Source organism: Brachyistius frenatus, unplaced genomic scaffold (genome assembly GCF_029030835.1).
Source record: "Brachyistius frenatus isolate BFR_SWC_R1_liver_20210118 unplaced genomic scaffold, ASM2903083v1 Contig_16, whole genome shotgun sequence".
NCBI lineage: Eukaryota > Metazoa > Chordata > Actinopteri > Embiotocidae > Brachyistius > Brachyistius frenatus.
In genome coordinates this window covers 438537-464804 of record NW_027210615.1, presented here as the reverse complement: position 1 = coordinate 464804, position 26268 = coordinate 438537, and the positions used below count along the sequence as shown (strand labels likewise).

The 26268-nt window shown below is 39.6% G+C and overlaps 3 protein-coding genes across 6 annotated transcripts in view; 1 reads left to right on the top strand and 2 right to left on the bottom strand.

The window, feature by feature from the left end:
- Window positions 1-132: 132 nt before the first annotated feature.
- LOC138618246 (interleukin-17 receptor B) lies at window positions 133-5182 on the bottom strand. The gene is made up of 10 exons (XM_069693843.1): window positions 5109-5182; window positions 4929-5008; window positions 4809-4833; window positions 4167-4283; window positions 3068-3177; window positions 2781-2913; window positions 2382-2477; window positions 2013-2090; window positions 1283-1566; window positions 133-933 (listed from the first exon to the last, which is right to left on the bottom strand). The coding sequence occupies exons 2-10, from the start codon at window positions 4992-4994 to the stop codon at window positions 505-507; spliced, it is 1338 nt and encodes a 445-aa protein (XP_069549944.1). The 5' UTR covers window positions 4995-5008; window positions 5109-5182; the 3' UTR covers window positions 133-504.
- Window positions 5129-15900, top strand: chdh (choline dehydrogenase). 2 transcript variants are annotated; one of them, XM_069693841.1, is made up of 10 exons: window positions 5129-5248; window positions 6404-6863; window positions 7794-8024; window positions 8988-9154; window positions 10438-10589; window positions 10759-10888; window positions 11190-11324; window positions 12015-12157; window positions 13326-13428; window positions 13650-15900. In XM_069693841.1, exons 2-10 carry the CDS (start codon window positions 6427-6429, stop codon window positions 14066-14068), a joined length of 1917 nt encoding a protein of 638 aa, XP_069549942.1. In that variant the 5' UTR covers window positions 5129-5248; window positions 6404-6426; the 3' UTR covers window positions 14069-15900. The 2 variants fall into 2 exon arrangements, with proteins under 2 accessions (XP_069549942.1, XP_069549943.1); XM_069693842.1 differs by lacking the exon at window positions 5129-5248 and adding an exon at window positions 5535-5547.
- Window positions 15901-17054: 1154 nt separating this feature from the next.
- cacna1db (calcium channel, voltage-dependent, L type, alpha 1D subunit, b) overlaps window positions 17055-26268 on the bottom strand; it is an 88574-nt gene continuing 79360 nt past the window's right edge. For all 3 annotated transcript variants that reach the window (XM_069693838.1, XM_069693839.1, XM_069693840.1), the window contains 9 exons: window positions 26043-26159; window positions 24689-25134; window positions 23166-23192; window positions 22696-22836; window positions 22277-22437; window positions 21632-21744; window positions 21401-21535; window positions 20641-20826; window positions 17055-20021 (listed from right to left, as the gene is read on the bottom strand). In XM_069693838.1, coding sequence (XP_069549939.1) covers window positions 19716-20021; window positions 20641-20826; window positions 21401-21535; window positions 21632-21744; window positions 22277-22437; window positions 22696-22836; window positions 23166-23192; window positions 24689-25134; window positions 26043-26159 — 1632 coding nt within the window. In that variant the 3' untranslated portion in view covers window positions 17055-19715. The remainder of the gene's footprint in view (window positions 20022-20640; window positions 20827-21400; window positions 21536-21631; window positions 21745-22276; window positions 22438-22695; window positions 22837-23165; window positions 23193-24688; window positions 25135-26042; window positions 26160-26268) is intronic.

Here is a 26268-nt window from a genome sequence, read left to right as displayed (position 1 = left end):
GACCGTTCGAACCACGGATCCACTAGAGTGTTCACACTAGATTAAGAAAGATTGAAATAGAGCAGGTAGCCTATGATATTAGTTGCCGGCTACTAAGAAAATCTTTTTCTTTTAAAGATATTTTAGGGTTGCAGATGAAATAAACAAATGCAACAAATGAATTATTTTTTTTAATAATTTATACAAAAAGACAAAGATAAGTTGTCTTTGTCACCTTCCTCTTTCTTTGTGCTGAATCTCACTAGCATTGAAGCCACTTACAAATTCTGCATGATGATGACAACAGACAAAACACTGTCACACCAAGTCTTAAGCAAGTTTCCATGCCTTTGGAAAGCAAAAATAGGCAACTTAGATGAGAGATACATATCCAAACATCTGTCATTTTTTGTATAAAAAAAATAAATTACAAAACATTCAGTATATTGAAAGAGTCAGCTATACTTACTGTCAACTATTCTAACCCATATTCTTTATCCATTAGTGACAACATTTTCACATCTTTCATATTTCATTACAGATGTTCCAACAGTGATGACCACAGGGTTTAATGGTGGCAGCTCTCTGGAGAGGCTCCCTTAACTTTTCTACAGCTTCCCTTAACTTCACTGTACTTTCGTCACTGTAGGAAATCCGTGCTCTGAAAATCCGATCTAATATATTCTTGTCATCCCGCTGCCAAGCAGGAAGACTCTTGCAAACTTTGTTCAAATCCTTCATCAAGCAAAAGGTTTTACAGGCCCTCAGTTCAGGGGCCAAGGTGCAAGGCCTTTTCTGCTGCTGCTCACCCAGCTGCACCACCCAGAACTTAGCCAGCTCACTGGCCACCTTTGCGTGGCTTGCAACCATGTTGAGAATCAGAGGGTAAAGGTCATGAGCCGCTGCTGGGATGGAGGGCTCTAGGAGGCTCTGGCTGGAGGGACGGTGGCTGGGCTGAGGAGGAGAGGAGAGGAGAGGAGAGGAGAGGAGAGGAGAGGAGAGGAGAGGAGAGGAGAGGAGAGGAGAGGAGAGGAGAGGAGAGGAGAGGAGAGGAGAGGAGAGGAGAGGAGAGGAGAGGAGATTATCAAACAAAATGAGGACAATAAATCATGTATCCGTCTCTCATCACCACATTACTTCAGCTGGCTTAACCAACGCACTAAAAATGGAAGCGACCACCTTCCATCAATACAACACTGCTATTTGACTTTTCTGGACATCTTAAGTTTAGAAAGTTTGACAGACTTCTTTGGTGCTCCTTGCTTTAAATATGCAGATATCCTGAAAATGACACACAGCGTACCCACTGTACCGATGGACAGACAATGAGCACTCGGTCTGCAGCCTTAGCCTGTTCTGCCAGCCAGCACATCGGCCCCAGCTCTGCGATCTTCTCCTGCTGCCACATGTCGATTGCCACACTGCAGCCGCCGTGCCACTGCAGGAACTCGGCCAGCGCCACAATGGCCTGCTGGAAGGTTGAATTCTCAGCAGGGTACACGACAAGGACAGAGACAGGAACCATGGGAGATCCAGGCCCGCTTTTGAAACCCGGTGCTGTGGCAACGTTGGATCTACACCTTTTATCTGGGAAGTAATAAAACATTGGTCAAAAGAAGTTAGTTGTCTTCAGCACCAACCGGCAATGTCAAAGATTTTATGTAATCTCGAGGTGAAGCCCAGGCACAATATGTTTCGGTACTTCTACAACCCAACTTAAAAATATAGGACGTAAAGCATGTTTCCATTGCAACATGATGGGACATTTAGACAAAATAGTATAAAGCTAACCTCCTTTGCAATGTGGCAGAAATGTTTTTGTAAATCGGTCACGAAGTTTAATATAATCCAAAAGTGTCTCAGAAAGCCAACTTTTAAAAGAGAGCCTTTTTGATAGGCTACATCAATTTTAGCACTGAAGTAAACCATGTTGTGTGCATTAAGCTGAGAATCTGTTTCCATTTATCGTCTGATATTTTGGTGCCTAACGTACTGCTCTAACTAACTGTACATTTTGAAAATGTTGTATTTACAGATTAGGTAGAAGGAAGTCAGGATCATCAAACCGGCCAGTCCTCCAAAAACGGTGACAGTGACAGTAACTTTCAAGTCTGCACAGACAAACACACATACAAATACATATGCCTTCTTTTAGTTGATGTAAAATAAAGATTTTAATGATTGATTGTAGGAATTCACAAAGCTTTAGAAACCGCGAAGCTGTGGGCTCAGTGATGATCTCAACTGGAGTGAACAATTAAAAAGAACTATTAAACAGAATAATCTACATGACAAATATTTTACATTATTTCTGACATTTTCTGACATAGTATGTGCTTTTGTAGTGTTGGGTATTGTGAATGTTAATAAACGCGTGTTAATGCATTTATACTTTTGAAAACCTGCTGGTCGCACATGATCTTGCCGGGGATTAGAAAAGTATATTGGAGTGAGTCGCTCAGCTGTGGTCACTTCAGGAGACTTCGTTGTAATTCTTGCTAAGAAAACAGACAAGAAAATGCAAAAAAATGTCACACTTTTGACACATTTATATCATTTAAATGTCTGGCATGTTATGCGTTGTTGTTTTTTAGGTAATATTTTATTATTCTGTGCTATTTTATATATATATAAAGCATAGTTTAAATGCAATGTTATGTTAACTTTGAACTTGTTCTGCTTTTCATGCCTGCCAAACTAACAGACACTTTAATACTGCAGCCCAAGGATTGTTTATGTCTTTGCTTTTTAATACTCTGTTGCCGTATATCAGTAAAGCTGCAAATAAAAAAGTTACTTACGCTTTGTTTTACGAGGAACGTTAATGTTGACATGCTTGAATGAGAGGCCTCTTTCCCGTGGAGATGCGGGGAGATTAGAAACTGATATGTCGGTGAGGCCATCGGTTACGTTTACTAAAAATTGAAACCATATCTAGATTTGAAAAGATGACAATTACTGCAGTTAATGAAATCTTTTCAACATCACAGACCACTTTGACAGGAGCATCAATTCAAACGCACGCTGATAATTGCTGCTTAAACACAAAATAAATGATCAGTTCTAGTCAAGAGCTCATTCATGATACCTCCGTTGAATTTATGCGGCCTGCTTTGTTGAAAGGTGGGTCATATTCACAGTAGATTAATGGTTTTCCTGATATTTCGATCTCAGTGCCTTCCAGGCTATGAATACTACCTGCAGAGATAAAATGACAGAGTTTAGAGTGGTTAAAGTAGCAGTTGGTCGGCATTAGCATTTAGACATTGGCCAGTCAGTGTTTATCGCAGAGATTCCGCCAGAATAAAGACAGAATGTAAAAACTGCAGTGAAGGTCTGTCTGTTGACATTTAATGTATTACTTTAAATATTCAACAATATTTTTGGTGGACATCAGTCTCATCGCCTTTAGGGGGCTCCTTCTGCTACATCACACCTGCTACATAAAATACAAGCTTGACATTTAATGTATTACTTTAAATATTCAACAATATTTTTGGTGGACATCAGTCTCATCGCCTTTAGGGGGCTCCTTCTGCTACATCACACCTGCTACATAAAATACAAGCTTTTGCTTTTTTTGGTGTTTCAGTGATGTGATGTGTCAGGGTGTAGGTGACACAATGCAATATGGAAATATACATTTCTGAAAACTTGTAGTGGAGCATGTAATCTTGGATTTCCAACTGGATAACTTTATAAATTCAAATCTTTTTGACTTCCCATAATAAGCCCATTCACTACGTTCAGTTTTGGAGATTTTCACACTAAATTTCCTTTGTTACAGAAACCTGATATTTTCAAAAAGACTTCTGCAATCCAATGTGAGCATAGTAGCTAAACTATTCATATAAAAATATTTTACCCTCTACTTAGTGAAGTCACAGCAACCAGAGTAAAGTCCTGCTGTCAAGTAAATGAAATGAGAAGTGATGAAGACAAATCTCCTCAGTTACTGGATAAACGTTATATGTCTGGTAACTTCAATCACTACATTAATAATGACCCTTATATTTTCTTTTGAGTTTATTTGTTAACTATAGATTCTCAAGGTTGCCATGTCAGTGAACGTGTGTGTGTGTGCTGATGCATTGCAAACTGCGTTTATAAAATTGTCTTAAAGTCAACAACATCGAGTGGTATTATTGGTATCCATGTGATCATAAATACAAAGTGTTGTCTCCTACCATCATTCTGTATTGCCCAGCTTATGTTCAGCTTGTATTCTCCTCCCTCAGTCACCAGATTCACTTTCAAGTCTGCTGGCAATGATGGATAGGAATTATGGTTTACTCGGCCATAATCTGGAACAAGAGACAACAGTGGATCTCACTGACCCAACGATAGTGTTGTACATAGACTATTATCATTTTCTGAAATTTATTCAGCTGTTCTGTGTTAATTGTGCAGTTGAAATATATTCTAGTTTCTGGGATAGATTTTGTTGAACAATCAGCGAACACTCATATAATAAAATATACACAGCCCACAAAAATCTTAGAAATCCGCATCATGATATCTGGAGATATAACGTCTTGAAAACCAGTGTGGCCACTGAATTTATAAAATGTACCTTTTTTAAATAAACAATTCTTATTTTTACTATTTGCCTATCAAATACATTTAATTCATGTTGAATTCTTACTTTAGGGTATATACTGGATCACAATTAGAGGTAATTTCCAGTTGTGTCAAAGTTTTTTAATGGGAAATTGAAAAATAATGTCAGTACAAATCAACTTTTTAATGATATATTGCTATATATCAAATGATGAGCTATATTCACATTAGAGGGCACAGTATGAATGATAAACACAACATAGACCCACCAACACTTTCCTCACACTTCACATTCTGAAAAGAAATCCCAAAGACAGAAAACCAAAGTAAGATCACTCTTAATTTTAATTAAAATAATGAATGACCTCCTTATAAATTCGATAACTTACAATTCCAGTGGATGTCACTTGGGCTGCGACATAGGAGAAAAAGATCAGTGTAGCTGCCCACATCATCAACTACTGTCAGGCTGAAAAAAATAAAATGAAGAACACCAAATAAATAAACAGAAAAACAAACGATACGTACATATTGATAATACGTGACAAGTCCTCCGTGTTGCATCCTACCTTTGATGGACCTGTTGAATGAACTTTTGGTAATACGCTGGGGTTGTTCATCTATATACGGCCCTTAAGCCCCGCCCACAGACGTGGACAGTTTTCTCGGCTCGGTGTCGTCCGGGTCTCCAAGTTTCAGTGTTTCAAAGGTAAGGGCTGCTGCATGTTACTGCTTCATCCAACAGTTCGTGGCGTCTGTCTGTATTTGCCTGCAACTTCTCTGACACCACCTCGACTTTAATGCGATGGACTCTGTGGAGTTGCTTTGAGTGAATTCCATTTTCTGCTGTCCGGTGTGAAGTCCAGACGACTGTGCGCTTCGGACAGAGCTGACAACCAATTAGTTGTGAAATAGTAAACAAACATAACGGTTCAGTCCTCAAAGACGTGTCAGTCGCGCCGTCACCGCCAGCTTAACCCATCCAAAGATTTTACACACAGTATAAAGGTATTTTAAAACTTTTGGAAATGCAGCTCGACCAGATAGACCGTGGACTGATTACGAAATCAACTGGTTACGAAATCGACCTTTAATAGTAAACATGTAACGCGAAACAGCCGTAACAGTTTGAAAGTCAGTAAAATAAAAAACAATCCTTTTTATATCAGAATCCATTTGCAGACATTTCAGACGGTTTACGTTTGACAATAAAAAGCTGATAGTGAGTTGCTGCTCTGCTGACGTGACAGTCCTGACCTAGATATCACTGAGCTGACTGCACGTCCTCCTGCACTGTGATATATAACACAGAATAGCCCTCAAATAAAATATTTACAAGACCAAACGGTTCATTGCGGCCTTGTGATCTTTTACACAGAATGAACCTGAACGTAACACACACAAGCCTTTTATGTTCCTGGTAACACAATGACTTGGCCTCATCTGATCACTTTGCAGCAGGACTTTACTGATTGAGACACAAAAGTTGATCTGTCCAAATTAGATTGACACGTTAACATGTCTACTTGGTTATTTAAAGAGAGAAACATGCACTGTGAGAGAGCCAAATAATGGGCATTTCTAGTTATTGATTGAACTGCTGCATGTTTTAAAACTATGAGCTGAGACTTGCGGAAGAACAAGGAGCGAACCAGTTAATGTTTAATATTTAAGGATCCCAAATGTTAACCAAAAGCCTCTACGTATAGCATAATAGGTATATTTAGCAAGACACTGCAGCAATAATTGTGTTAATTTTAGACATGTACATTTCATTCAACACCCTTAGATATACTAGTTTTGGTTCCAAATCCAGCTTTCCCACTCTGGTGTGTCCTTAACTGAGTGTTGTTGTGATTCCCAGTGAATGAAGAAAATCTTCCCAGAATGTTGTCTTTGGCCACGCTAGGCCAAACTGGAGCCCGAAGAGCTGTGACGGGGACTCGGGGGAGATTTGTGAGAGACAACAGCTGCTTCTCTACCCGTTTGCCAGAATGTCACTTTGTCCCCAAGACCAGAAAGATGGGCCTTTCTATTTCCTGCTCATCTTCCTCCTCCAACCGTTACAGATGCCTCACTGCCTCAGCTTTTCACCGTCGCTTTTCATCATCACCTAAAGCCGATCAGAAAACACCGTCCTACAGCTATGTTATTGTTGGGGCGGGGTCAGCGGGCTGCGTCCTTGCCAACCGCCTCACAGAGGATGCCCATGAGTCGGTGTTGCTGCTGGAGGCAGGCCCTAAGGACATGTGGCTAGGCAGCTTACGACTCTCATGGAAGATCCACATGCCAGCTGCGCTGACCTATAACCTCTGTGATGACAAGTACAGTAAATAACTTATCTCTTTTGTTTTTCACTGGTCTTGAAATGTTTTGGTGTAGATGTATACAACTGTTTTATTTGACATTATTTGTCATTCATCACTAAATACTACACTGTTTCCAAATCACTTGAAGCAAAAAAGTAGAAACCATTTAACATTTAGACTTGGGTTTAAAAGTTGATCCTCATCTGTAAAATACTAACCGTCATCCAGTTTACTCAGTAATTTAAAGGTCCCAGATTTGACACTTCTCTGGTATTTTACTTGCATTCCTGATATTGAAAGGAAGATTATTTTTTTCTCAGGTACCAAAACCTATCTCAGTATAGTTTTATCTCCTCTCCTTGGCTATTTGTTTTGTGCCTGTGTCTTAAAGGAGCATTGGCATCAATGACCCTCTGTTCTGATTGGCTGACTGTTTCTGAGTAACGCATGCTCAAACTTACCACAGGTTTTCTTCGGCCTTGTCGCTAGGTAGCTCGGTGACAGAATGATGACTCTGTTTTATTCCACGTAAAAGGACAGTGGGCCGTGCTGAGGGCAGACACATGACATTAGTATGAGTTTGTGACATCACAAACTTACATAAATCCAAACGGCTCAGTTACTGAATATGGGCTATGTACATTTTTCTGGGGACTGAGCGTTTTGACACTTTCATAGTATTTTTATAGGACCTAGACCTGCTTTATAATCAAAAAGAAATAGAAAACTCAACTTATATATTGCATGACCTGTTGACTGATGTTAGACTATTAAAGTTACAATGAATGAAAAATGAATTGACTGGCTGTATAATCTGAACAAATTAAACATCCACGTATCACGTTTGTCTAACTTAATGGTCCATTATATTGATATCTGTTCCAATATAATAACCTATTATTGAACTGTTGTTGTCATGTTGTTTTTCTTTTCATTTCTCCACAGGTTTAACTGGTACTACCACATACTACCTCAAGCCCACATGGACAACCGGGTGATGTACTGGCCGAGGGGTCGTGTCTGGGGAGGGTCCTCGTCACTCAATGCTATGGTGTACATCCGCGGGCACGCCGAAGACTACAACCGCTGGCAGAGAGAGGGCGCTGAGGGCTGGGATTACGAACACTGTCTGCCTTACTTCAGGAAGGCTCAGTGTCACGAACTGGGAGAAAATAGGTACTTAACCAAAATGTCTCGAGGGCATTTGTTTTGAATTAGGTTTGTTATTTATCTCCGAATGATTTTAACATGCATGGACAGAGTTTGAAGGGAAACCGAACTCGGGCAGTCTCTCAGGGGCGATTAGAAAACGTTGTAAATGTGCAGCGTTATTGTGATTATCGTGCAGAACCTGACCACGTGTACATCACAGGCTAAAGGCTGTGCGTCACTGATCTATTTTCGGAGCAAGGTAATGAAGGAAATTTGCACATACAAATTATGATCATAGATGTCAGCTCAAATTACTTTTTTGGTTTGCTGACAAATTAAAGATTCTTGGAAGTAGATTTCACAGACAGAATTGGTGCATTTGCTTGTATTGTGAAAGACATTTTATGAAGTGCAGTACACACATTGAAATGGAAGATATGTTTAGTTTATCAGAGACTTTATCATTTCCATGGGAATCCTGTCCTGCATCTTTAGATTAATGTAATTCTTACCAAATCGTGTCCATTTGTTTGCATTTAAATCTAGAAGTACAGTTAGCAGTTGGAGGAGTCAGCATCAAAAATTATGATAAATCAGCTCGCATTTTACAGATACAGTAGCTGCAGTTCATACAGGAGTTGGAAGTTCAAGTCACTGTGAACACATTTCTATATTTTTATGAATGAGATGATTGTATTTGGCACTTTAGAAAATGGTTTTGATCTTATAGATTTTAGCGATATGGTGGTTTTACTTAATAAATCCAAATAGAATATATGGGTAATGCCTTTAGCACATTTATGTTCTTCAAGGTTTGCAGGAAATCGATAATCACTACGTACTTACAAGTTCGGATTGGATAATTGCTGAGAGACACATATGCACAACAGCTTACAGAAAAATATCACTGCTGGTAATAAAAGGATTCATATTAATTCAGTACTGATTACTGAATATCTTACTTGGTGTTTCTTCTTTGTATTGCAGGTACAGAGGTGGCAGCGGACCTCTGCATGTGTCCAGAGGGAAGACCAACCATCCCCTTCATAAGGCTTTTATTGAGGCCGGGCGGCAGACAGGGTACCCCTTCACTGATGACATGAATGGATACCAGCAGGAAGGCCTGGGCTGGATGGACATGACCATTCATAAAGGTTAAAAAAAAAGAAGAAAAAAAAAGGACCTACTATATCTACATGATATTTAATATAACAAGTAACCAGAAAGAACACTGAAAAGCTATGAATGCAGTGTTTTTTTAAGAAAATAAGGGGTACTATTTTAAAGAACCAGGTCTCAGCTTTAACTTGACTAGGTTCACATCAATATTTAAAAGAAATGTGTGGGAGATATAGCCCTTTAAATACACCATGTACACATTGTAACGGTTCAGGGGAGGTAATTGGACACTTGACTGCCATGGACAGCTGTGTGTCGTTTCAACACTCGCTCATGTACAGAGAAGTTCACATAAAGATCCGAGTTGAGAGTTGCCGTTTAGAGTGAGCGATGTGGAACAAAGCGGGGACAACGCAAGTGAAGAAGACATTGTTGAGGCTAAAAAACTGTAAAAAAAAAAAAAAAAAAAAAAAAAATTAAAAGCAAAAATCTATCAAATAGATTTTGGAGGTTCGTGGAGGACCAGAAAATTGTTTGCCTTGGGAAGAAAAAAACACTCTGGCTGCAAAGCAAGTCATCAGCGATTAAGTGAAGACTTTATGACCAGAACCTCATAGGATTCACCACGAGGTTCAAACCTCATCTGAGCCTCAAAAACAGAAAGGCCAGGTCACATAAGCATACAAAAAGACACCGGTGTAGTAGAGAATTTTGTCCTGACAAAACAAAAATCACTCCATCAAATTAATGGAAGGAGGAACTCATCTTTATCCAAAGAACCACCTCATCTGTCAAACTTGGTGGTGCTTCTTATCCAGCTGGGGCATGTATGGCTGCCCAAGGAACTGACAAACGAGTATTTATTGATGATATCACTATTGGCAGAAGCAACAGGACGAATGCAGAGGTATACAGGAGACTTCTGTTTGGTCACATTCAGTCAGATGCATCAAAACTGCACTGGATGACACTTCATCATTCAGCAGGACAACAACCCTAAACATATACCCAAATAAACCAATGATGAAGAGGTTGAATATTCTGAAGATCAGACTAAATACAGAGAGACCCATGATAAGCAAGAGCAGAAGGTGGCTTCAGTAAATGTCTGGGAAATCAGTGACCACCGATCAGGATTTTCCACAAAGTACTATATATGATGACTCCATTTTAATTTATGGGTATCTGTCCAATTACTTTAGAGCCTCTAAACATTGGTCACTATATATTATGATAGTTGTACTTCTCACACTATACAAAACTTCTTGAGTCTGAGGAACAAAACCATATGCTAATCTCACTGCCCAAATGTGTCCAGGGAAGAGGTGGAGCACCGCCAGCGCTTACCTCAGACCTGCCCTGGGTCGACCCAATCTGAAGGCAGAGGTGCACTGCCTGACCACCAAGATCCTGTTTGATGGCAGCCGTGCTGTGGGGGTGGAGTACGCACAGAATGGACAAACGAAACGGGTAAGAAGGGGAGATGGTATAAGACTTTTAAAAATGGAAAAGAAAGAATAAACATAGTAATACAAATTTCTGAACTAACACACTTTCCTCTCATTTAATTTAGTAATACTTTTACTCTTGTCGTATTGTATGTGGCTTTTTCAGCAATTTTTTTCTGTTCTATGTTCAGGTGTTTGCAGAAAAAGAGGTGATACTGAGCGGAGGAGCCATCAACTCCCCTCAGCTCCTCATGATGTCTGGGGTGGGAAATGCAGACGACCTTAAACAACTTGACATCCCCGTGATTCAGCACTTACCAGGTACATTGTGTGTATGTGTGTGTGTGTGTTGGCTTTTTACTTAAACATGTAAGCACAGAAAAAACCTGTGAGAAATTCTTTGGCTTTTTTGTATTTCATTTTTTTAAATGTTCACACTGAAGCAGGTTGGCGCAGCTGGGGAATATAACAACATTAATAAACATTAAAAACCACAATTCTGCTCAGGTGTTTTCTATTCACCTTTTCCGTGCTTACTATCACACCGGCTTTGGAGTGCATAGTATTATGATAGCTGGTATTAATATCTCTCTTTGTCCTCCTTCTCTCCGTTGTTTCTCAGGTGTTGGCAGTAACCTGCAGGATCACTTGGAGCTCTATATCCAGCAGCAGTGTACTCAACCTATCACCCTGTACAAGGCCCAGAAACCTTTCCACATGGTCAAGATAGGTCTAGAGTGGCTCTCCCTGTTCACAGGTAAACATAATCACCTACAGATGTAGGAACTCGCACATTCTTCATAATCTTCTACAAAATTACGTAATTTCACTGAAAGTATAAACCACTTAATATCTGAATCAATTCCGAGCTCCTTCCTTCAAGAACCTTTCACTTGCTTGATATGTTGTTAATTCAGAAAATGTCAATCATGGACAGGTATGGGTTAATGTTAACTATCTTTTAAACATAAAGGTAATGTAATTTGAAAAAAAAAAAAAAAGAAGTGCTTTCCCTTATTAAGATTCCGACATTCACAGCGCAAATTTCCATCTTGTACACCACAGGAACAGTAGGCTGTGAGTTTTGGGGCCTGATGGAAGGCTGTAGGTGGAGATGTTGTGATACTCAGTATAGATCTGGAGAGAAAGCTGTTTATGCACCATAGCATGACATCAGTTTATAAATCACAGCTAATGTTCTTATAACAGCATTTAAAAGGGTCCTTAGAAGAAGTTTTCTAAACAAGGACTCACAGATCCTTTGGTGAAATGTGACGATAACTGAAACAGAATACAGATTGCTGGCTGCTGGGTGAGCTTGATGACTGACGAGCATACTGACCTTCACAATCAGAAACCCAAATTAAATACACCAAGAGTCAAGACAAGACCGATGGAAATATCACACACACAGACAACTGAAACAACCATCACCATTGTGCCTTAGGTTATGGAGCAACAGCCCACTTAGAGAGCGGAGGGTTCATCCGAAGTCGGCCGAACGTCACACACCCTGACATCCAGTTTCACTTCCTGCCCTCACAAGTCATCGACCACGGACGAGTTGCCTCCAAAATAGAAGCCTATCAGGTGCGTTGGCTTTACCAAACAGTTACAGGTATTTTGTGTGGGTGGAAGATTTTCATTTTATTGTACAGTCAAATGTGTGTGGTTGATTATTCAACAGCGTGTGACTATAAATTGCAGTGCAGGAACTGCTACACACTGTGCACACTCACACTCCCACGTACGCACTCCCACGTACGCACTCCCACGTACACACTTGACTAATTCTGCAAAGCTAGATAAGATACCATTGTGAGGCACTACACATGCAGAAATTAAACTGCATGCACCCTTTCCATGGAAAAGCGATTACCTCAGATATCATGTCAGATGCAGCTACCTGGAATTTCTGCCTCCACAGAAGTGTGCCTGTTAGGAAATAACTCCTCCATTGTCTTCTGTGGAAGTGTTGGCTTATGAACAGCCGTACAGTTGCTTTACTTGCACCACTTTTCAACCATCATTTAGCAAAAAGGGATAAACAACAGTTTATCTGTGTAGCTGCTCTTGATGGATGGGAGATATGTCCTTTGCACAAACAAGGTTTAAAATACAAGTTGGGGTTTTTGAAAGTCTATCTTAATGCAGTACTCGTATGCCACTGTAGCCCCAGTGGGTGCCTCAGGTACAATTGAGTCATAGCACTAAGCATACTTTTTTTTTTTATGTATAAATACCTAGTTATCTTTGTATAACCCATAAGACCTTTGAACACCACTTACTGTTCTTCTAAAGCTATTTTCAGAAACCTCAAAGCCCTCTGCTCTGTTAAAGTGGATTTTTGAAATGCTATTGATGCAGCACACAGACGTTTTGTCAGATTTTTGCTGTCATTTTGCTGTCAATTTGTTTTTTGATCCAGCAGCACCTGTTGAATGTGTATTATTATACACTATAATTCTTCCCAAGCATTACTGCGTTGTAAGAAGTGAGGGACAAAGTTCACCTGAAGCAAATGTGAATCTTTATAGGGCCGAGTTTGACCAATCAGGACACAGTTGTCCACTTGATTTGGATTCCTCAGGCTGCTGAAGCCCTATGTTAGCTTTTGCTGTGCCGTCTTCATCTCTTCCAGTGTAGTCACTTTAGGAGGGCACTCTACTGTACGAATGGCAAGTTACCTGCTTAACTATTTTGGTGAACAAGTGACAGATTGAGTTATTGGTGGACCAACGCTGTTCTGGTGTTGTAGGTTCATGTTGGACCAATGAGAAGCACCAGTGTTGGCTGGATGAAGCTAAAGAGCACCAATCCTCTGGATCACCCAATTCTCCAGCCCAACTATCTCTCTACCGGTAAGATAAAGTCACTCAACATTACAAAGTACATGTGTCCCTCTGGAGGTCTGACTGGAGCATCACATTAGCATTAACTTGTTAAAAAATTTCCCCTTGGGGATTAATAAAGTAACTACCTAACCTAACCTAACCTAACCTAAGCATGGAGTTAAACTGGCACACTACTATTCCAGCAGAATCTTATAAAGGCATTTTGTCATTACCTCTCCTGCGCTCAGATATCGATGTGTGGGAGTTCAGGGAGTGCGTCAAACTCTCCAGAGAGATTTTTGCCCAGAAGGCCTTCGATGCATTTCGTGGTCCAGAAGTCCAGCCCGGTCCTCAGGTCCAGTCCGATGCCGAAATCGATGCTTTTGTGCGCCGCAAGGCCGACAGCGCCTACCACCCATCCTGCACCTGTAAGATGGGCTCGCCCTCCGACCCGATGGCGGTCGTCGACTCGAACACGCGGGTTCTGGGTCTGGAGCGGCTGCGAGTGGTGGACGCCTCCATCATGCCCAGCATCGTCAGCGGAAACCTGAACGCTCCAACCATCATGATAGCAGAGAAGGCTGCAGATGTCATCAGAGGTCGCCCTCCTCTCGTCGACTCGGGGGTTCCCGTGTACCGACCTCTGACACTCGACACGCAGAGATGAACAGACGGAAGGAGAGCTGACACCATTCGAGTAAAGGGTTTATGTGGGTCAGGAACAGTTCACAACACAGTCTGTTATTAGGTGACAACAGCAGCGAGAGAGAGGTGATCAGATATTGTAAATTAATAATATGGGAATGTTAACACTTCTGATTTCAATGCAATTGATCTCATTAAGGCCACAATGGTCTTGAAAATATAGTGTTACAAGCTGATGTGAGAAACAAAGCTAGTTGCCTTCTTGCGTTGCTTCCAAAAATACAATTTCATAACCCTCTCACAGTCCGACTTTGAAGCTACGCCACCACCACACTTGTGTTTTTCAACAGTGGTCACATCTTTCAGGGGTACAAGCAGTTAAAGGAACAGTCTTTGTCTAACTGTTGAAGATTAAAACTGCTCATATGCATGTTGTCACTGTCTTAGTTGCTTTTTGACTTTACCTTCGCCGTAGCGTCCCCAAACTTTACAGCTCACAACTCTGAGTTACCTTTCGGCTGAGGCCAACCTGGTAACTGTATAATATATAATAATAATAATGTAGTAAGAAATGCAAACTATACCTCAGATGATCAAATGTCTGTTTAAATATACTTTATGCTTATATACACTAAGAAGTGGTATAGACTTAACAACACTAAAAACAAACAAAAAGATTATCACTTACTTGTGTAGAGATTTAAAAAAAATATATATATTATGGATTTTTACAAAGATGCTTTTGAACCTAATTACGTAAAACTGATCAGATGAAATTATGAAGTTTCTAAATATGATAAAGCCATTGGTGCTTATAAGACCATAATGTTGTGATGTCAGTGTTAATTACTATTTATGCAGAATGTGAATGAAGTTAGTTTCAGACACACGTCAGTGTTGTGATTTTACAATTAGCTTTACAGAAAATCTACTGGAAATTCATACATGAAGTATTGATTTAAATTCAGTCTGTGTCATCAGCTATAATGAACAGTCAAGTTTTAGAATTCATTATAATTATAATGCCTTATTGAGCTCTGCACTACGCTGCACATTTTCTCTCTCTGCTTCATTGCTTTAACAGTTATTGTTTACATTATAATGCAGTGTTGTAAGATGACTTGGATGTTTTAAATAATTTATGTTTTAATGAAGGAGTAAACATGTGGACCATAAAGTGGGAATTACTGTGAACACTCAGTGTGTTTAGATGCACATTAGTATTCTGGTTTTGAACTTATTGAAGATATGATGTTTACATGTAACATGAAGAACGGTGATGGTGATTCATACCCCGAACAGTATTCAGGTTTCTGATCATCTGTGAACAGTTGTGCCTTAATTTCTCACACTTTAGCCACGATGCTCTTTAAGAGCAGAGAATGCTCAGAAATCTGGATTGAAGTGTTTACACGAGCTGCACAGGACCAACATACTCCGAAAATCCAATCAGAACCAGGATACTAATAGGTGTTTAAAAACTTATTAGTAAGGCTTTTGTTGTTTTTCCTCGTATTCATCGAAAACAACCCCGTCCTGACCTTGTCCTCATGTCTTTATTCAGTGGTCATTACAAAAATCAGCAGGTTCATTGTCATTTCAGGCAAAAATTCAAATGTACAAAACAGGGTTTTTGTTTTCATTGGTACAAAATCTAGAAGGTACTAGTAATTCTGCTACAAAGTAGATAGAGCTAATTTTTCATTAATTTTCATACAACAAATGGGTAGAAAGCAGAAATTTTCAAGTTCATCACTGTCTTTCAACAAACACTGTACAGATTTTATACATTGCAGTCATTTCATAGACGTGTAAAGCAGTGAAACAGTACAAAAAAATAAAGCTGTGTTGCACAACAAAGCTTTGTCTGTCATCGTGCCTCCTGATAAAACTAAATGTTGATGGATTCTGATAAACTGCAGATGATTGTGTTTCGGTGTTATTGGCTGTCACGTGAGCAACAGGGTAAACATGGAATGTTAGATGTCATGTTGTTTTCTCCAATGAATTTTGATTTGATTCAAATAGAGATATTTGCAAAACTGTGTTTCTCCCATCCCTGTACTTCATATTTAAACACCGACATTTAAATCAGACAGGAGCTGCGGAAGGATTAAGAAACATGGCCAATATTTAAGCCGGAGGGCCTCGTGTTCAGAGGAACAGTCGCATGTTCGACCCCTACAGCAGCAAGAGAATTTATCTGCTGCAGTCCTGCGCGCTTAATGGAGGGCTTTATGGCTACTATGACTGTCTTGACTGGGATGTGCAGCAAATGTAAAAATTACTGCTAACAGCATGTGTTTAATATGGCTTCTGAAGCTTTCTAAAATTACTTCAAAATATGTTTTTAAGAGTGATTAAAATCCAAAAGAGTAAAACTGAATCTTTGGCTGCATTTACACAAAATCAAACCTGTTTTTCAATTGGCTATTTAAAATGACATTTATTACTACACTACTAGTGTGGCAGCAGATTACCTATCATTCAAACACTGATGACTTCACTGCCTGATTCTGCCTCTCAGATCGCCAGTAACCAATCAGAAGAATCAGTGCAAAAACATTATTCACATGCAAATGTTTCACATGAATACTAATCTTTGGAAAGGCAGCCTTTCGCCACATCCTTCCTGACACCCACACACCCGGCTAGTTACAGAGGTAATAACAATAAAATGAGTTAAAAGTCTGAATTAAACACTATTTGCATGCAGTTAGAAAATGCATAAGTCTTATTTATGAGCTTTACTTGCCACTAAAACCTGTCTGTGTATGTATGAGAGGACATAAGAAGAAGTGAGTGCATTTACAGTGCATGTGAAGAATATTTCAGGTAGCAGCTAATATCCTGATGTAGATTCAATTTATCTGCATGTCTGTATCATTACAACATCTAACAGCAAACTGTGCAGACCTCCTGTCACCACTGTCCACTGTTAATAGTGCACATTTCAACAGCTTTTAGTCTGGAGTAAGATCTGAGTACTGGTGTGTGTGGTGTGTGTGCGTGTGTGCGTGCATGTGTAAATGCACTCAATGATCCTTTGTTTTGGTTTTATGTTTGAAGAAGCCCTTTGTTTGCACAGATTACACGTGTTACCCTGACAACAGTATTTAAATTGAGGATGAAAAAAACGGAGATTGCCACACCACAAGCCAGTGTTGGGTTTTAAAAAGTTGACCTGAAGACATGATTACAGTTGGCAGTGGTAGCCAAACACTGGTTAGTGGCAGGGCAAATGTGCTTATCTTATCTTCAGTGTGTTTACCTACGAGCGGGTTGTGTTGTTCTCGCTTCACAGACAGCAGCTGTTTAGGACATTTTGTGCACGGAAACCGGTGTTTGAACAATAAGAAGTCCTACAAATAAAAGGCAACAGCTAACATCAGTCACTTCAGTCCAAGAACACACTATGTACATCCAACAACAAATCTACCGAATGTGTATATTGTCAGGGAAATAGTCTCCCTTTCTGTTGTGGCATTTTAAATGTACAACACATAGACGGTAAAGAACAGCCACATATGTGCTCTTATCTATCTGATGAAACAAGCACTCAGCTGCTTGAGAGAAATTCTACTTAATCATGTAAACCCATTACAAATGATGTGAGATTCGTTGGAACTAGGGATGCCTGGAAGCAAAGATTTGAAGCTGTCGAGGCAGTAAGAGGTTGAGTCAAACATGACTGAGGACAGACGACGCTGCCACGATGACTTTGGGCTTCAGCTATGAGACAGGGATCTCTGGTTTCTTTCTGTTTTCTCTTTATTGCAGGGATAGTCACAAATGATTATTATTATTATAGCTAGTAGTAGTATAATATATAAGTTATTCTGTAATCACTTTACTAGAACTCACAACAACATATTAACCTTCCTAGTAAGAGTGGACTGTTAGGAATCATGTTTCATGTTATGCTGTACGTCTCAGAGCCCAACCGATATATTGGCATCGACTTATCACAAAAAAAATTGGTATTGGTGTAATGTTGGCCAATATGAAAACTTTTTTTGTTCAGGATATAATGCTGAAAAATATGCTTGGGGTAAATTATAAATTTGTGTGCATTTAATTTTTATAGTTATTTATAATTGATTTAATATTTATAATTATTAAAAGTGAAATTTAACGTCAGTGTAAAATATCCTGCCTCCATTACATGTATGTGTCACGAGTGTTTTAAAATGTTTCATAACCACATTCAACGTATCTACCAGACATACAGTATGTATGTAATAAAGACTATTGGTCTGTATCATTAAGTACCGGAATTCTTTCACTTTAAATATCAATATCGGCCTCAAACATCCAATATCGATCGGGCCCGAAAGCATCATACAGAAAGATCAAAAAAGTGTGTAAAGTTTCATCATTTGAAGAAAATCTGCGTAAAGTGACTGATTGCATATTCTGAGCGAAACAGTGAAATCACTGTTTATGGGGGGACAGTCTGTAACATTATAGCATCCTTAATGCTCCTTTATTTCCAGGATATGGAGCGTAATCGAGTTAGTAAATTTTGGTGTAAATGTAGCATTGTTGGAGGTGTAAAGGGGGAAGGACTTACAGTATGTGTCAGCGAGCACATGAAACAGAAGGATATGCCTGAGGACAAAGTCTTTTTTTCTTTCACTGATATGTGATTTCCTTTTCAAGTCAAAAACAGAGACAAGCAACGTTTACCCCTGAAATCCTGAAGTGTGAACCCAGAGCAGCTCGATTCAAACGTACCAGCAGCGAAGGCTTCGGATCAGCCTGATCGAGATTAGCTGAAATACTAGCAAAAAAATATATATGTTTTTATCAAGTTTTTTTTCTGTGTAATTTGAGTCATGGAAGTGAAAATGTAAAGTGAAGAACTAGTGTCTGTTGCCATGACCAATTAAAGATTAAAATCACATTATATATACACATGAAATTCAACTGAATACATGGAATCTCAAAGTCGTTGGACGGCCAAAGACATTTTGCAGCAGGATGAATGCAGCTTTGTAAATCCAGCTCATACATTTCTCTCCACTCTAGGAGCGTACCATTCACGTACCTGTCATTGGTGTTTGCTTCTGACAGTTAAACTGGAAACGGGGTGAATGCTTTGGAGATTTATCTCAATCAATCTAACACAGGAATCATTCCATACACGGCAGCCTATAAGTGATTGCAATAGTGGCACATTTTTTGCTTCTACTATTGGCCCTTCATTTTGAGTTCATGGCAGCAGAACAATGGCAGGCCCAGCATCCCGACACTCTTTACCTAATACTGCCTGGATGCAAATACCCACAAATTAAAGCTGATTTAGTTAATCCTCAAACTAAATTCATTACCTTTTCTGTTGTATCCAACCAATGTTAATGATAAAGGAAATAGAAAACAGCCTCCAATTATAATCCTGTTGAATGACAGGCCGGCTGGCAGGTACATTGATTCCCTCTGGTTTCAGTGTTCACTGAATTGATCTCAACTTCTCTATAAACCCGATCATTTCTCCGTCATTTCTGTTCTCCACTCAACAGAAAGAGAAAACAAGGCACTTTGTTCTCTTATCCATCCCTGTTTTACATGTTTTCTCTGTTGCAGGGTGAACAGAGACACCCCTCACTGTAGAACAGGAGTAACAATTCAATTAAAAAAAACTAAATAGAATCCGGTGTGAGCCGCTGCTATAGCGAAGTGATGCATATCATCTCATCTGTTAGGTCCTCCTCACATTTCACAGCCACGTATGGCTCCTCATCGCTGTAGTCGCGGATACTGTTGTCCCTCAGGTGCGCAATGGCATTTGGGTCCGAACTGCCGTTCCCTTTTCCCTCAGAGTTGCCGTTACTCATACTCCCATTCAGCAGATTGCTGGCAGCACTCTCCATTTCGTCGATGGTCATTGCGCAGGCGTCAGCGATCTCGTGTTTGGTCGCTGACACAAACTTGGGGTCCCTGGCGTATTTCCCCAGACCTTCTGATATCAGCACCTATTAACAACGAGAGGAAAAATAATCAAAGCTGAAACATGAAGTGGAAAAAATTATTATATCAATACGTTCGCATCAGAATCCAGCCAAATGTCAGAATGTCTGTAAGTCTCATAGACATTTGTGGCTTTGTGAATTGTCTGTGCATGCACCTGTCTATTTAGAGCACACAACTGCTTCTTGTTTTGGGATCTAAGGAATACCAATGGTCCTTGTGGTAGGCTATCAATCAATTCTGCAGGAGTGAAATAATCTGAAGAGCTCAAAGGTTACTCAATTCGGTGAAAGAATATTCAGCTGAATCTTCACAAAAGATGTTTTGGCAGCATATCAAAGTGGAGAAAGGTTTAAATGAAATGTGGACTTTTGCAGGCAGGCATTGGTCATTGTTTTTGACATTGCATATATTACATAATCAATCAACAATTATTCAAAGATAATTTGACTTTGAGAACAATCCTTGTATCCCAACTGTAATTATCATTGCGTTAACCTAATTGATTCATTTAGTTTCTATAAAGCCTTCTGGTCTGTAGTCCAAATTTCTGAGGGTCCATTGATAAAAAAAATAATAAAAAAAATCTAAAGAAAAAAACCCACAACAACAATTGTTACTCACAGCTTCCACCAGGCTGTTGGCGCTGCCTCTCTTTTGCAGGAAGTGCGAGCAGCTCTCTGCAGGTAACTGCAGACGTGACGGAGAGTGGCTGCGGCTGGGAGGACCGTCCTGGCCATCCGTATACCACGAACTCCTCTTCACTGCCCCGGGGATGCTGCTCACACTGCCAGGACTGCGCCAGTCCACCTGAGTTAGAACATGTTAGCCTTGATTTAGTAAAAACACAGTACACTAATTCTATGAAGCATATTTAAAATGAAGACACTAATCCATCACTGGCCTTAGATTGATAGATTCAATGGCATCTATTCAGTCATCTGCCATCAAAAGCTCAAAATGAGCAACAACAGTAATAAAATAAAGTACACATGATTTGAATGAATATGAAGTCGTTGTCCAGATATAGCTCATGTACACATATTTTCTGTCCTTCTCCTCTTCTTAATACGAGTTCGGAAAACAGATAAAGACACAATGACCTCTGAACTTGTGTTGCCACGAACAAAAATCCAGTTGTCAATGACTCAAATATGGATCTGGTCCAACTGATGGCAGCACTAAAGTTTAGGCTCTTTTGAAAAGAATCTTTATCATCATTCTTTTCTTAAACCTGTGAAGTACAATAAAATCTGTCAACTGTCAACACATTTTACAAAGACTGCTGTAAAAACCCTTTTGGACTTGGGCAGGTACTGTTAACATTTGTTTTCACATCCAAGACAATAATGTATAATGTCGTCTTCTGTGACGGTGGTGAGACCTGTATGAGGGGTGTGTAGCAGGGCGAGCAGTCGCGGCTGATGGGCGAGGCGGGAGGCGTGGCCCAGGAGCGCAGCGACCTCGTCGGAGACAGACGGTGGAGTCTGCTGGCGTCGAGGCCGGCCACCGCCATCACCTGAGCGAGTGAGCACAGTCAAAACAGCTCTGTGAGAAGTGTCATTCATACCACTGTAACAACTGCATTTTACTCTGTGTCTGTGTTTTTGTGTACCTGTTGCTGCACCAGGTGTAGTGGAAGAGCTGTGCATGACGGAGAAGGAGGAGCTTCATCTTGACTACTTCTTCTCCGAAGACACTCAAAATTGAAAGTTGGTCTGTTGGAGGCTGAGAAGACACAAAACCGAACATTATTTCTCAACTCCAACATTGAACATTTGCAGAATATGTATATAATCTGATGGTTATTTAACAACAAAATCAGATCATCATGCAGTAAAACACAATAACTGGAATTCAACACTTTTGAGTAATCTATTGCTCATCTGAACAGCAGTATGTGACATTTCCTAACTGTGCCATTTGTCGTTTTCTAACAGCGGAATGAAACACTCTTTTTGGTGGTATTTACTCACTTTAAGTAGTTAATTACACTTTTTGAGTAACTATTACTTATTCGAACACCAGTATGTGCAGGTCTCTCCAGTGGTATTTGTCAATCCGTTTAGTGGCACATATATTTTCCTATCAGTGACATGTGTTGATCCCTTCAGCGGTATGACAATTCCCTCAGTAGCTTTTCCCATTTCCAGACAGTGGTTTGAATCCAGGTGTGTAGGAGTGTGTGGAGTGTGTGACACAGTGGTGGAGTGTTTAGCATCGCATTGAAAACAAAAAGTAAATTAAAAAAACAGTTCACCTTGAGGTGAGGGTAAAAACCATCTCCTGGGGGACCGCCTGCTGTCTTGGTAGATGGGTTGTTGGTCATCATCATAGTAACCATCAGAATGGTTGTCACCCCTGAAAACGTCAGGGTCAATATCTCCCTTTGCATCATCATGCGAGTCCTTGTTGGACAACCTTTGAAACAAAAAGATGAAGACTTTAAAAAATCCATGTAATTCTGATGTACAGAATACAAATGGGGGGGGGGGTTACAAAGATCATCATTAGTACTGTGTGTTGTTATTGGTGCGTAGTAACCACAGGCACTTATTCTACATCAGGAAAATACATGCATGTAGTCACATTAGTGTTCCCAGTGGTCACATCTGTATTTAAGTGGTTAATACTCCTCAGATCAAGTCAGGCTGACAGTTACTTTTGCCGTCACAGTACCTGTCCGTTGTGAGTATGATGTCGTCCTCGTGAAATTCCTCCCCACTGAAGTACTCTCCTGAGCCCCGCTCGTCATCACTGTCCCCGCCCCCCGGCTCCTCTCGACGGATGGTGGGGTAAAGTCCTCCACCACTCTCTGACCTGGCATCAAAACAGCATAAATACACAGGTTCAGTAGAATATTCATATTTATTGATGACAATGGTAAATGTGTAATTTTTAGATATTGCTATCTTTTTTCTTATTTTATTTGCGGTTTTTAGGAGATTTTTAATGTTGATTCAATGCAGTAAAGTACAACGTTTTACACTGTGAAACGAATTTTACAAAATATTCACTCCATCATCGCATATATTGAAACCATAATCATATTTCTTTTTTCAAAAAGGTTTTACAGCATGTTATTTGACAGACCTGCAACCAAAAACAGCACATTGAAGGTCTGCTAAGTGTTAACATCACGCACATACCTAATATAGGTTTCAAAGTAGCGTGTCCTGCTCCAAGGAGAGGAAGAGGGGATGGTTCGTTCAGACAAACAGGATTTTTTTTTGGAACAGGAGAGCAGGACAGGAAGGGGAAGAGAGGTTCAATGCAATGACAAAAGACATGAGGACATAATTTTAAGCGCTTAACATTTTTTTTTTTTACAAATGAGAATGGCAGCCTTTCATTCTAAATGTTTAACCCTTGGAATATGTCTTTGGCAAAAAGTAGATCCATTTAAAACACTTGACTACAAAGTCTGTAAATGTTCCAGTAATAGCAGCATTGTTACTTTGAAAGAATGATGATTATTTTGTGCGAGGACCATGAACAAAATTCTGTTCACCTGCATTGAATCAGAGTGGCAACACAAATGTCAGCGGAAGATACCTAAAAAAAACCTCTGCACTGGAAACAGAAACCACAAGTCTGGATACCATGACAGAACAAAATAAGAATTCAAGAAATGATGTTGCAATTTAGGTGAAGTGACCCTTAAATCTGTAGCTACACCATATAAGTAGTGGATATGGTATATGCCTAAGAACGTTAGCATATACCATAATAATAATAATAATAGTAATAATAATATAAATTATTATTATTATTAGTAGTAGTAGACCAAATTTATCAAAGTTCCAAAGCTTAAAAACTACTGTATGGATATTACAGGTAACACCATGTAATATCCCAAAGCCTTTTATTTGAGGTTTACAGTCCAAATCTCTGTGAATAAAAAAGGGTAAAAAATAAATAAATCCTAAAACATTTAAAAATGATGGATCATGTTGGGTAGTTTCAGGATCAGTGTCTGTCAAACATGCCTGCTATCTGTGAAGAGTTTCAGAGGGTAGTCCAGTTAACAGTTGGATAGACAGACAGACATACAGTCAGACTGGCTACATAAGTTATCAATGTCACAATATCAATACAAATATTGGTGAATATTGCTAAATATCTTACACTCTAGATCTGAGACAAGTGATTAATGATTTAACTCATTTTCAAGCTACAATGTAAACGCCCTTCTGGTTTAATCTTTTTTTTCTTCGTCGTCAGTCATTATAAACTGAATACTATTAACATTTGGACTGACGGTTGTACAAAAGAAGTGGTAAACTGTGGAAAACTGTCACGAGAATTTTTCACAATTTTGGGACTTTCTAGATCAAACCAATAAGTACAAACCAACTAACTTAAGCGCTTAACCAAAAATGTAACCTGCAGATTAATCAATGATTAAAAATGATCAGGAGTTGCAGACCAGTAATATATAAATGTTTGCAAGACTGCATATCAATTATAAATTTAGATTTTTTTTTTTAATTTTTTTTTATATATATATATATATATACATATGAATGCAAAATTTCAGTCACATTAATTATGACACATTACATCATTACATGACAAAACATTTCTAATGTTTAAAATTGAATCTTTAGTGACTCATTTTGTTCGGCTACTGTTTACCTGTCAACATTGCGGTCGCTGCCTATCAACCTACCTTGTGGAGTGAGACTTCCAAAGCTTGTCATGCACTCCTTTGCTGTAAGTAGTTGTGGATGATCCATTTTTGGATGATGATGTGCGACTTCGTCTCAACGAACACCTCTGCTGCCTCCCGCTGGTCATGGAGAGAATTGAGGGCACGTTGGCGTTGTTGAGGTTGGCGTTGGAGGGTATTGGTGACGTGGAATTACAGTGAGGGTAATTATACGGATGAGGGGTGCGATGTTGATGATTATACTGGATGGGTGAAGAATTAATCTCTGTCTCTCCTTCCCTGTTGTTGCTGCTGGCTATGCTCTCGATTTGGGTGGGTTCGATTGAGGCGCTGCATGAGAAGGGAAGGATCTGTAGCGGCCGCTGTGTGGCGGTGGTGGGGTGGGAGGAGCCTTGCTGGTCCCCGCTGACATGGTTGACGTGGTTCCCAAAAAGGCCACCATTACGCTGCAGAGAGACACCAGAAACCACTGAGGACTGATACACACTCAACAAAACCAAAACCTGACAACTGGCTCGAGGAACAGTGATAAACTTTGTAATCGGTGCACTCAAAGTCATTCTATAAGAAATAACACGTTTATTCATTTAAAAGTCTTATTTCAGATTTCCTTTACCATGAAAAAATGAATGACGATGAGCACACGAGAAGACCGTGTGTTAGAAACAAATGAGGGATTTTAAATTAAGCTGTTGACAAAAGGATCAGTAATAACCCCCGATTTACAACATAATCTAGTCTTTAGTCGGCTTTGATGTTTTGTTGTTATTCCTTGTATTCATCCTCTCTGTAAGGGTCCATACTTAGCCAATAAGGCTGATTGTCAACAGATTACAGACACTAAAACATGGATCCTTCACACATATGTTTAACCTGAAAGCACAGAACATACAATTTGGCTCTATACAATCAGCACAGTTTCAAGGTGGACACCCAAGATTAGTGTAAACAATTTAGTCTTTGACCAAAACTCCCCTTCTGATTGATGGTGTTGAATAATGGACAGAAAACAGTTTTTGCAGACCATAATGTCGTCACAGTGAATTTGACCTTTGACCTTTGAATACAAAATGTCATCACTATCATTTTAACCAATTAGACAGCTGCGTGAAGTTTTGTGATAATAACCAAATTAATTCTTTAGTTATGGCCACAAACATGTTTTGTGATCTAGTAGGTAGATGTTTGTGCCAAGTTTGAAGAAATTCCCTTTAAAGCCTTCTTGAGATATCACGTTCACAAGAATGGGACAGGCAGATGGACAACAGACAAAAATAAATAAACAAAGCAGACTATTTTATGTTTTAAGACACGTGTGAGGACTTTTTTTTCCTTTTTTTCTTAGGATAATCACCCTGTAGATTTCCTCCTCTTCCTCCCCATTTGCATCGACTAGTCCCTCCTCCTGTAGGTCACATGATATGGCTCTACGGATCTCTGGTCCAATGTCATGCAGCGTGCGCAGTCCGGCCTGCAAAGAGAGCAGCTATGATACCAAACCTACAAGCCTTTACAGACATTATGTGTGTGTCTCTGTCTGGTTGAGAAAACTTGGTGTTAATATCGGTGAACATTTCAGT

Bases quoted from the DNA above. Each gene is read 5' to 3' on its own strand.
- LOC138618246 (XM_069693843.1), bottom strand. From the start codon at position 4,994: ATGATGTGGGCAGCTACACTGATCTTTTTCTCCTATGTCGCAGCCCAA. The intron at 4,834-4,928 runs GTAAGTTATCGA...ATTTCTTTTCAG, and splicing joins AAGTGACATCCACTGGAATT to AATGTGAAGTGTGAGGAAAG. The intron at 4,284-4,808 runs GTGGGTCTATGT...CTCTTGTTCCAG, and splicing joins GAAGTGTGAGGAAAGTGTTG to ATTATGGCCGAGTAAACCAT.
- chdh (XM_069693841.1), top strand. From the start codon at position 6,427: ATGTTGTCTTTGGCCACGCTAGGCCAAACTGGAGCCCGAAGAGCTGTG. The intron at 10,889-11,189 runs GTACATTGTGTG...GTTGTTTCTCAG, and splicing joins CGTGATTCAGCACTTACCAG to GTGTTGGCAGTAACCTGCAG. The intron at 13,429-13,649 runs GTAAGATAAAGT...TCCTGCGCTCAG, and splicing joins GCCCAACTATCTCTCTACCG to ATATCGATGTGTGGGAGTTC.